The following is a 12,462-nucleotide window of genomic DNA, read 5'->3' on the forward strand; positions in this document are numbered from 1 at the left end:
TGGCTTGAGCACTAGACCCCAATCGTGCCACCTCTTGACTTTCTCCTTGTACATTTTGTTGTTCTCATACGCTTGAAGCCAAAATTCTTCGAGTTCATTCAATTGAAGCATTATTTTCTTACCAGCTGCATCCAAATCAAGGTTCAACTTCTTCAAAGCCCAATACGCTTTATGCTCAAGCTCCACAGGCAAATGACACCCTTTACCATAAATCAATTGAAATGGAGACATTCCTAACGGAGTCTTATATGTTGTTCTATATGCCCAAACAGCTTCATAAAGCTTCAAAGACCAATCGTTCCTTGATGGACACACAACTTTCTCTAGAATATGCTTGATCTCTCTGTTATACACCTCAGCTTGCCCATTAGTCTGAGGATGGTAGGCTGTAGCAATGTGATGATTCACATTATACCTTTATATCATGGCAGTGAACTTGCGATTGCAGAAATGCGATCCCTCGTCACTGATTATGACTCTTGGAGTCCCAAATCGTGTGAATATCTGCTTATGAAGAAAATTAAGCACTACCTTTGCATCATTTGTCGGCAAAACCTTGACTTCAACCCATTTCGATACATAATCGACCGCCAACAAGATATATTGATTATTGCAAGATGAGAAAAACGGCCCCATGAAGTCGATTCCCCAAACATCAAAGACCTCAGCCTCGAGAAGCACATTAAGAGGCATCTCATCCCTCTTGGACATATTACCCACACGTTGGCATCAATCACACTTCAAAATAAAGTGATGTGTATTCTTAACCAAAGTAGGCTAGAAGAACGCCGCTTAAAGGACATGAGTTATTGTCTTTTCTCCACCATAGTGGCCTCCATAAACAGTCGAATGACAGTCTCGCAAGATCCCCCCATTTTGCTGTACAGAATACATCTCCTGATGATTTGGTCAGCTCCTTGCCTAAACAAATATGGCTCATCCCACATGTACCACTTCACCTCATGAAGAAACTTCTTTTTTTGAGCATAAGACAAGTTTGGAGGCATGATATTACTCACAAGGTAGTTCACAATGTCTGCAAACCACGGTTCTTCCTCTTGCACCCCAAACAACTGCTCATTGGGAAAAGACTCATTTATCAATGCCTAATCCTGTGAAGTTGCACTAGGATCTTCCAAACGAGAAAGATGATCAGCTACTTGATTCTCATTACCTTTTCTGTCCATGATCTCCAATTCAAATTCCCGAAGCAAAAGAACCCATCTAATCAATCTAGGCTTCGAGTCATCTTAGAAACGAGATATCGATTGCAGCGTGATCAGTGAAAACTGTCACTTTTGTCCCAAGAAAATACGATCAAAATTTCTCAAAATTGTAGACAATGGCTAAGAGTTCTTTCTCAGTAGTAGTATAATTCAGTTGAGCACCATTGAGGTATTACTTGTATAGTAGACCACATGAAATATGTTGTTTTTTCTCTGCCCAAGAACTGCTCCAACTGCATAGTCACTTACATCGCGCGTCATCTCAAAAGGTTCATTCCAATCAGGTGCAGTTATGACAGATGTCGTGATCAAACTCTTTTTCAAGAACTCAAAATCAGCTAGGCACTCATCATGAAACTTGAATGGGACATCTTTTTCTGGAAGATTGTAGAAAGGTTTCAAAAATTTTGAGAAGTCCTTGATGAACCGCCTATAGAAACCCGCATGACTAAGAAAGTTGTGGACTCCCTCAACAGAAATTGGTGGAGGAAGATTTTCAATGACCCCCACCTTAGTTTTGTCCACCTCAAGACCTTTACTAGAGACCTTGTGACCAAGAATAATGCCCTGTCGCACCATAAAGTGACATTTTTCCCAGTTAAGAACTAGATTGGTCTCAATACACCTTTTAAGAACGACGCCAAGATTTTGAAAGAATCACCAAATACAGAGAAATCTTCCATAAAGACCTCCACATTCTGACCAATCATGTCAGAAAATATAGCCATCATGCATCTCTGAAATGTGGTAGGTGCTCCACATAAACCAAAAGAAACTCTTCGGAAGGCGAAAGTACCAAATGGACAAGTGAAGGTAGTCTTTTCCTAATCTTCTAGGGTGATACAAATCTGATTATAACCCAAATAGCCATCCAGAAGACAGTAGTACTCATGCCCAACCAATATATCAAGCATCTGATCAATAAAAGGCAGAGGGAAGTGATCCTTCCTTGTGGCCTTGTTCAGCTTCCTGTAGTCCATACAAACTCTCCACCCCGTGACTGTTCGAGTAGGAATAAACTCATTCTTCTCATTAGCGACAACGGTGATACCTCCCTTCTTCGGTACACACTAAACTGGACTCACCCAAGAACTATAAGAAATGGGATAGATGATCCCTCCATCTAGCCACTTGAGAATTTCCTTCTTCACCACTTCTTTCATGATTGGATTAAGCCTTCTATGTTGCTCAACAGTAGGCTTGCTACCTTCCTCTAGCAAAATTTTATGCATGCAATAAGAAAGGCTGATTCCCTTAATATCTGTTATCGTCCATCCAATTGTCGATTTGAACTCTCTTAGAATTTTTAAGAGTTTTTCCTCATCACTACCTGAAAGGTCAAATGCAATAATAACAGGAAAAGTAGATGCATCACCTAAAAAAGCATACCTTAATGTTCAGGCAATGGTTTAAGCTCAAGTGTAGGAGCTTCCTCAATAGATGGCTTGAGGCATTTTGGAGATTTGTTCAGCTCCTCGATTCCAAGAGATTCAAAAGGCATATCCATCTTCCGCTTCCAGGGAGAAGCATTCAAATATTGCAATTGCTCATCACCTTCGTCATCTTCACTATCTGAATTCCCCAACAAGACCTTCTCTAAGGCATCAGACCTTAGCAATTGATCAAGTTCTGAAGTAACCACAGAATCGACCAACTCCACCTTTAAGCACTCCTCATTTTCTGTAAGGAATTTCATAGCGTTGAACACATTGAAAGTCACATCCTGATCCAACACTTGCATAATAAGCTCATCCTTCTACACGTCTATCAAGGTACGGCCAGTGGCCAAGAAAAGTCTTCCCAAGATTATGGGAATCTTCTTATCCTCCTCGAAATCAAGAATTACAAAATCAACAGGAAAAATGAGTTTGCCCACCTTGACCAATACACCCTCCACAATGCCTCGTGGATATGTAATAGAGGAATCATCCAACTACAAGGACATATAAGTCGGATTTGGATCAGGTCAATCCAACTTCTTGAAGATCTCCCAAATCACATAAACATTTGTCAAAAGATAAGTTTCCGATAGTATAAGGAATGGTGAAGCTTCCAGGATCTTTGAGCTTCAGAGGCAACTTCTGTTACATCACAGCACTACACTCCTCCGTGAGAGCAACGGTCTCTAAGTCAACAAGCTTCACTTTCTGAGAGAGAATACCTTTTATGAACTTTGCATAACTAGGCATCTGTTCAAGAGCTTCAGCGAAAGGTATATTGATATGAAGTTTCTTGAACACCTCCAGAAACTTCTCAAACTGCTTATCCAGCTTTTTCTTCTATAACCTCTTAGGAAAAGGAGGTGGAGGATAGATTGTTTCTCCCATGTATTACCCTCAGGAGGAGTGTGTTCCACATTAGTCTTCCTTGATTCCACTTCTGCTTCCTTCTGCTTTCGGTATTTGCAACCTTCCCAGATCTCAAAGTGATTGCTTTTACCTGCTCTTTAACTTCCTTCTTGCCTGGGACTTCAGTATCACTAGGAAGTGTCCAAGGTTGACGATTTAGAAAGGCATTAACAATCTGCCTAATTTGATTTTCCAAGGTCTTAATTGACACCGCTTGGCTCTTGCACATGAGCCTCAACTCCTCAAATTCAGATTTTTCATTAGACTGCTGCAGCTGGAATTGCTGCATTGGTGCATATTGCGGTTGCTGAAAACTAGGAGGGTTGTACTGCTTTGCTGGATACTGTTAATAAGGCTGTTGAACCGCATTCTGAGTGTTGCTCCAACTGAAATTAGGATGATTGCAGTTGTTAGGATGATAGGTGGCTGGCACAGGTTGCTGCGACCTCTGAAAGTTGCTCACGAACTGAGCTGATTCACTAGAAATAGCACACTGATCCATCCCATGGGCACCAGCACAAAGCTCACAGATACTAGTGATTTGATTAACTCCATAATTAGCCAAATAATCCACCTTCATCATCAAAGCCTTAAGTTGAGCAGCTATTGCAGTAGCTGCATCCAGCTCCATAATTCCTGGTACCTTGCCCTGAGTTAGTCTCTGAGAAGGATTCTGGTATTCATTAGCAGCCATCAGTTCAATCAATTTGTAAGCTTCATCATAGATTTTAGCCCACAAAGCTCCTCCTAATGCTGCATCAAGCATGGGTCTAGAAGTAGCACCCAACCCATTATAGAAGCAGTTAATGATCATCCAGTCAGGCATCCCATGGTGAGGACACTTCCTTAGCATTTCCTTATATCGCTCCTAAGCCTCACACAAAGACTCTCCAGACTGCTGTGCAAATTGAGTAAGAGCATTCCTGATTGCAGCCATCTTTGCCATAGGAAAGAATTTAGTAAGAAACTTCTGAGCCAAATCTTCCCATTTAGTGATAGTGCCTGGTGGTAAAGAATGTAACCAGCTCTTAGCTTTATCCCTCAGAGAGAATAGGAAGAGCCTTAGCTTGATAGCATCTTCAGACACTCCATTGAACTTGAAGGTGTCGGAGATCTCGATGAAATCTCTGATGTGCATGTTGGGGTCTTCTGTCGGAGAACCCCCAAACTGAACTGAGTTTTGTACCATCTGAATCGTGTTATCCTTGATTTTAAAAGTGTTACCCGCGATGGCTGGTCTGCCAATGCTAGACTGGATATCATTGATCTTTGGTTGATAATAGTCCATCAAAGCCTTTGGATTCGCTTCTGGTTCACCCATTGCAACAAGAACTTTATCTTATTTCTCAACTAAGATTTCTTCTTCAACTTTCTCCTCTTTGAGAACTTCTTCGAAAACTTCCTTAGCTACTACTACTTTTTCCTCAGCTTTATCCAGTGTTCTCTTACGAGACCGAGAACGCGTATGCATACACGCTCGCTAGAGTACCTGAAACAAGTCAAGGAAATAATTAAGTAACAATGTCCGAGTCACTGAACTTCAACGAATACTGATGATAAACACATAAACTAAAAATTAACACCGAGTCCCCGGCAGCGGCGCCAAAAACTTGTTAGTCGCTAAACACGCGCTAAAATTCACACAAGTATACGCGTTCGCAAGTAATATAGAATAATTTTTTGTTCGTTCCCACAGGGACTGGATAGGTTAATTTTAATCAATGTACTTATGCAACAATGTTATGGTTATTATTCAATGCTAAGACGAATAACAAATTGAGGTTGTTTATAACTAAGATTAACTTAAGAGATTATACTAAAGAATATTAACTAAGAGAATTAAAGAGAGTAACGAGAACTGAATACTGTATGACACAAACATGGGATTCTAACTTCAGTAAATATTTCATTCAATAGCCTCTTTGTTCTTAACCTTAGCATGTAATGGTGATGACACTAATCAGATAACACGAAACTGATAAACGCTAACTTTCGTTGTACGAATACCATACTACCATACATCCACAAAAGAGATAGAAGCTGAGTAGACACCAATTATATTGAGACCCTATATGTCTATAGAATTTGACAATATAATGGTTTAACGCACAAGTAATCTATCATGATTACATAGGGAAAGTAAGATGGTTAAAATTAACTACGAATTATGCATAACAATACATGAACCTATGCTAGCATGGCAAGTTCTAAACCCTTAAATTCACTTTCGCTTCATTAAAGATTAACATACTATCTTATAATTTCGCGACGCTCATAAGACGAATAAGCACAACCAATACTAGGTTATCATATAATCACCACACACCAAGGTATCGAAATAAATTAACTAAAGAAATTCATAGATAAATCCGTTAGAACCCCACGATAATGATTAACCCATAATCGGACTCCTCATCAACGTGGGTTCCGATGAAAGCATGGTATAATAAACGTAGTCTTTATACTGAATAAATATAAAACCAAGTACAAAACAAGAGTATAGGTTCACGAATAAGAAAACTAGCATCCAACGTTACAACTTAAAACAAAGAATCACAAGTATAAACTAGATATTCTCCGCCTTGGTTAAATTTTGCTCTTCGATCTTCTTACGCTTTCTCCTTAAGCTCTGGTACGTCTTGTTATGAAAAAACAACATAAGATATGTATATATAGCAGCCCATGCAGAGTAGAAGTCCAACAGATCAAAATTCCAGAAAAGATAGGATTTTATTTTCCCAGCCTAGCGCGGCCGCGTGCTTGACCAGCGTGGGCGCGCTTGACCAGCGCGGGCGCGCTGACATTCTGCTCTTCGGGTGCGGCCGCGCGCTATCACAACGCGAGCGCGCTGACTCCCTGGAGAAAATTTTGACTTCTTCTTTTCCTTATTGATTTGAGTTGGTCTTTCACGAGCTTTTATTCTAGACATCCTCCTAACACCATATTAGCATCAAAACAATGCTAATTCACCTGTATTCCTGATAAATGCCTAAAATGCAAAAACACTCCAAAAACACGTTAAAAACACTAACAACTTGACTACAAATCATCAATTCAAAGCTTTACGGAGCGTTATAAAGTGTCATAAATGCCACTCAACAGCTTCCCGCATTTTGTAGCAAAATGGCCCGATTCATCACAATTGAAGCACCTGATCTTTGACCTGTCAACAGATCCTGTTTTTCAGCCATTTTTGCTGCCAGAGTTGTACTGTGCCTTTGCCTTCCGGCTGTTATCCTTGTTGGATGTATATCCCTTATTTTTGAAGAACTTTGGCTTCTTTACTCTAGTGTTAGGAAATTTCCTTGCTAAGTAAGCCATGGACTGATCTAACTCATCCCGTTCATCCAAGGTATAGAATTCATCCTCTTCAAGTTCAAGAATAACTTGCTTCTGTGGTTCCTTGTTCTTTTGTTCATTACTTGAAACAACTGGAGTCTGGATTTCTAGTTCATCATCAGATGACTGGATGTTATTAATAACTAGTGCACTTGATCCATCAATAATGTGCCCTTGACTAGCTCTTAAAGATTTCTTTGGATCATTTCCAGTTCATAGGTTTTTAGAATACCATACCAAACCTCCAGTGTCGTTCTGCTCAAGTCTATCCCTTCTCTTATAGCAGATATCTTCTGTTCTAGATGGTCAGGAAGTGTGAGCAAAAACTTCAAGTTAACATCCTCATCTTCATAGTATTTTTCATGCAGCTGCAAGTCATTAATCAGCTTATTGAATCTTTCAAAGACATCAGTTATATTTTCCTTAGGTTAGCCATGAAACCCTCATATTGAGACATCAGTATTCTCATTTGGTTGGATCTAACTTCCTTTGTACCTTCACACATAATTTTTATTTTCTCTCAGATCTGTTTAGCTGTGTCACAGTTGATAACGTTATTGTACATGACATTATCAAGTGACTTTATCAGAATTAATCGTAGACCACTGTCAAGAGAAACTTTTTCCTTCTCAATGTCTGTGTATTTTGAAGGATCTTTAGGACCATAGTAAATTGGGATGACCATGTCTCCATCTGTAGATTCTTCAATCCTTTCCATAGGGATAAAAGGTCCATTCTTCAGAATCTGGATGTACAAGGGGTTGGCCATCCTTAGTAACAACATCATTTTTTCTTCCATAGTGTGTAGTTAGTCTTATCAAAGGCTGGTATCTTTATATTTCTTATCTTTTGTGTATTCATTCTTCCAAGATCTTTAATCTGTATGCTTTCATATTTTGCTCTGATACCACTTGTTAGGTAATGAATACAACACAGGGGGGGGTGAATGTGTTTTGGATATTTTTAAGGCTTTTTGAATATTTGTTACTTGATTAACAAAGTAGATTAGAAATGCGATAATATTATGTTAGCTGAAATAAAACAGTGTACACAATATTTCAAAACTCGCTTAATTTTGTATTAAAATCAAGCTAGTTTTTGCTACAAATCATGGGTTCTTTGTAAGTAAAAGAACTCAGCTTCCTCGTAATATTTAGCAAAAAAAAAAGAACTCAGCTTCCTCTTTGAAAGAGTTACAAGAAAAACTAGATCTGTTTGATACAACTAAAACAAAGGACCGGTATTTATTTTATAGATTAGTAAACACAGGTTTACAAAGCATGCAATAAGATGTACTAAACCCTACTTTAAGTTATCTCTAAAGCTTTCCAATTATGGCTAAGTGTATCTTTGTAAATCGTGTAGGTCTGTGACTTTCCTTTGTCAGTTAATCTTGGCCTTTGATGTTGCACTCTTCACGCTGCTTTTGTAGACTTGTCAATCTAATTAATTAGATCGTTTGATGATTGATAATCTTGGATCTTTAACTTTTCTGCATTCTGTACTTGAGGGTTATATCGAGATCTACAGTTTGATCTATAGAGAAATGACATCTCGATAAGTATAATGGCTTATCGAGATCTCTGAATTCTCTATAAGTGTCTTTGACTTGTCGAGGTCTCTGAGTTCTCTATGAGTGAACTTGGCTTGTCTAGATCTCCAAAACTCTGCATGAAGAAATGACTTGTCGATATTTCTGAGATCTCTATAGGCATTTTGACATGTCGATGTCTCTGAGATCTTTAATGAGAAAATTGACTTGTCAATATCTTCAATCTTCATATCTTCATTTTGACTTGTCGATATCTCCGAGTTCTTTAATGCAGAAATGACTTGTCGATATCTCAGAGATCTCTATATACATTTTGACTTGTAGATATCTCTGAGATCTCTAATGATAATTTGACTTGTCGATATCTCCAATATTCATGTCTTCATTTGGCTTGTCGATATCTTTGAGACTTCTCTATAAGCTATTTTGGATTTCTCGATAAGTAATTCTGGAGTTCTCGAATGACTTCTCTCTATGACTTGATCTGTGACTTGTAGATGTCTTGACTTAGAACATTTTTCCCAAAACATATTTATTCAACTCCAAGCTTCTTCACAATTTCTCTGAGGCATGATCTCCTTGATCTTCTTCCAGAGTTTATTCTTAGGCTTGAGACTGTTTACAGAAAAATACTTCATTTTAATCTTTCACATTTTTACAGACTCAAGTAATACAATACAAAATACAATTTTAGATTATAATACAACTAATTCTTAGGACTGTCAATTTGACTTAGTCTTGTTATGATACAGGCATGTCTTGCACAACAATAAGAAAACAACAACTCTCTACATACTCTCATAATGTACGTTCTTATATTCTCAAACCCTGCATTTCCAGATTAACACATACCGAAGGTGAATCGGTGGGATATTCCCTCGCATTTTCTTCTATTTCAGGCAAATCGAAGGACGTTCTAGGCGAGCCGAAGGACGTTCTAGCCTCTACAGAAATCTGGGCGTTATAATGTGCTTATAGGTCATAACTTATAAGAGTATCTCCAATAGTGGAGAGCCCTTAGCTATAAAATTTATGTGGCACGTGTTATACATAATATGTTAAAAAAATAGCACTCCAATGCACCATTCCCCTTAAAAAAAGATTTAGACAATCATGATTAATTAATTGGTTATATTTGTTAAACCAAAATTTCCCTTAATAAAAATTATATCTACTTGTTGTTGTAGCTAAGCCCGTTGAAGTTTCAACCATTCCGTTTAGGTAAAATTTTAGCTATTTCCTATTTTTAATGTTTTTTAGCCAACAATTACAACCGTAAGCATCGTAGATAGCTCTAACCGGACATTAAAATACTTGATTAGAAAAAGACCTTATTTGGATAATGGATCATTTACACTTAAAAACCCAAAAAGTCTATGTTACATACTACATATATACTTTAAAACATTCACTTCTTTTATCCTTTCATAGTTCTTGCATGATTGAGAGTGCAAGCGTTTACTTGCGAGACACACGTGACACACATGTATACATTTATTTTTAGTTTAGATGACTTCAAGATTATATCTTCTAAATGATATTGTTCACGAGCTTGTCAGTGTAAAAGTTGGTTGCATGAATAATGTTTTCCTTGGGCAATTGTGCACATGATAAAATAATACAAGAAGACATCACTTGTCTTCTTGTCAATACCATGCATTCACATTTATATATATTAATGTAGTAACATTACCATAACAATACCAGCAAATCAGCAATCTCATTAGCATTCTCTAAACCTCTCTTGTTAACATGTCTAAATCTTCATTCACTTCTACTCAAAATGCCCCTGCAAATAATAAAAACTTTACTGTCAATGAACAAGGATGGGTGATCCAAATTCGAAAAACTATCGAAGAAGTGCTTGACGAATACAACATTGCTGAAACCCCTGTCTGCATCTATAGTGTTCCGGCAACCCTGGTTTTTTCACATCCTGAAGCATATACTCCTCAACAAGTTGCATTAGGACCTTACCATCACTGGCGTCAAGAGCTTTACGAAATGGAAAGGCACAAAATTGCAGCTGCTAGAAGAACCATGAAGCATGTTAAATGCTTTAAGACCTTTCCAGAAATTGTCGATCAACTTCAGAAGCTCGAGCCAAAGATTCGAGCTTCTTACCATAATTACCTCAATTTCAATAGTGAAACTTTGACGTGGATGATGGCAATTGATGTACCTTTCTTGCTCGATTTTCTTGAAGGTTACGCGATGAAAGAAGGTTTGTTACTAACTAGGTCGAAATCAAGATTTACAGTAAGTCTACTTGATTGTGCAGAGAAAAAGGCATCTCATGTTGAGATCATGAGAGATATCTTGATGCTTGAGAATCAAATTCCTTTGTTCTTACTAAGAAAATTGCTCGAGTTTGAGTTGGGATCTTTGGATGCAGCTGATGAAACGTTGCTCGCGATGTTGAAGGGTTTATCAATAGAGCTATATCCATTAAAAACACCAGAACATTTACCAAAGATTCTCATCCAAGATTCTCTTCATATTCTTGATTTCTTTTATCGTTTACTGATGCCTAAAGATTTCGAAAAGTCCCAAATTACTGAGGAAGAAGATTTCTATGGAGTAAACGAAAAAGATGAAGAAATTACTCTCGATGAGGAATCAAACAATCGTGTCAAAAAGTTCTTCAATACCATATTCGCATCCATGTTAAAGTTAAATTTACATCCGGTACGTTTTCTTAAGCTAATACTAAACTCAAAGCCACTAAAATTGTTGCTTAAAATGCCATGGACAATCATCACTAAGCTTCCGATACTTAATATGTTAAAAGAGCCTATTGAAAAAATATTTGTGCGACGCGAAAAAGATGGGAAGGCTGAAGACGACGGTGTTAATCGACCTCCATTAATCGAGGAGCTCACAATCCCCTCAGTTACCGTGTTAGCTGAAGCCGGAGTGTTATTCATCCCCACGGATGGAGGAATTTGCAGCACGAATTTCGACGTAAAAACACGTACCTTAAGTCTACCAAGAGTAAACCTTGACGTTAATGCAGGTATTATTATGAGAAACATGGTAGCATACGAGTCATGCCATGCATCAGGCCCGTTAATTTTTTCGCGTTACACAGAATTAATGAACGGTATTGTAGATACTAAGGACGATGTTCAGGTTCTTAGAGAAAAGGGGATCATTTTGAAACGTCTGAAGAGTGATGAGGAGGCAGCAAATTTATGGAATGGAATGAGTAGGTCAGTAAAATTGACAAAAGTTCCCTTCTTAGACAAGGTTGTAGAAGATGTGAATAAGTATTACAATGGAAGGTGGAAGGTTAAAGCTAAGAAATACATCAGGAGATATATTTATGGTTCATGGAGGATTCTTACAGTGCTGGCTTGTTTGTTGATTCTTGTTTTATTGGCTTTACAAACGTTCTGCTCTGTTTATACTTGTTCTCGTGTGATTCGCCAGTATGCCTCCCCTGATTCTACCCCGGCTTGATCTTCAAACTCCTAACAAATTTGTGTTATCAACATTTGTAATTTTATCTCACTTATATTTATTGTTTTAATGTATTTTTTTCTTATTGTTTTGATGTTTATAGGCAAATTTGTATTTGGTTCAGTGTACCATAAGAAAGAAGAATGTTACTAATAAGTACCTTTTTCAATTAATGTTAAAAGATCTTCTTGTATAAAAAATTTATATTCAGACGAAGGCCCGAAAAGTCCACCTCGAACGAGCCAAAGTTAAGTCAATTCATTTTCCACTTTTTTCTATTCAAAGATCAGGCCTTTGATTAGGTCCTACTTCCGCTCAAGGGTATGCAAGAACGTTATTTCGAAAAAAATTCCTGGCAAAACGCTAATACTTTAAATCCTGTTTGAAAGATTTTGACAGGAACTTTTCTTGTTCTGAGAATCAAGACATGCCTAATTCTTCATATATGGCCCCTGCTCGGAATAATTCCGAAAACAATAGCCAGAATTTCGAGGATAATTCATGTTCGGGAAAGTCTTGAGGAGTAGATAATGAG

At 37.9% G+C, this 12,462-nt stretch overlaps 1 protein-coding gene and 1 non-coding gene across 2 annotated transcripts; both read left to right on the forward strand.

Annotated features, from left to right (window-relative positions):
- Positions 1 to 4,398: 4,398 nt before the first annotated feature.
- On the forward strand, positions 4,399 to 4,505 carry LOC141694657 (small nucleolar RNA R71). Its single transcript, XR_012563945.1, has one exon. It is a non-coding gene; the product is annotated as a small nucleolar RNA R71 (small nucleolar RNA).
- A 5,683-nt stretch (positions 4,506 to 10,188) lies between these two features.
- On the forward strand, positions 10,189 to 12,060 carry LOC141693427 (putative UPF0481 protein At3g02645). Its single transcript, XM_074498528.1, has one exon. The coding sequence runs from the start codon at positions 10,218 to 10,220 to the stop codon at positions 11,925 to 11,927; it is 1,710 nt and encodes a 569-aa protein (XP_074354629.1). The 5' UTR covers positions 10,189 to 10,217; the 3' UTR covers positions 11,928 to 12,060.
- The last annotated feature ends 402 nt before the right edge of the window (positions 12,061 to 12,462 follow it).

This window comes from Apium graveolens, chromosome 10, assembly GCF_009905375.1.
Source record: "Apium graveolens cultivar Ventura chromosome 10, ASM990537v1, whole genome shotgun sequence".
Lineage (NCBI taxonomy): Eukaryota > Viridiplantae > Streptophyta > Magnoliopsida > Apiales > Apiaceae > Apium > Apium graveolens.

What these genes read in the sequence shown, in the direction of transcription:
- LOC141693427 (XM_074498528.1), top strand. Translation starts at nt 10,218, where the DNA reads ATGTCTAAATCTTCATTCACTTCTACTCAAAATGCCCCTGCAAATAAT.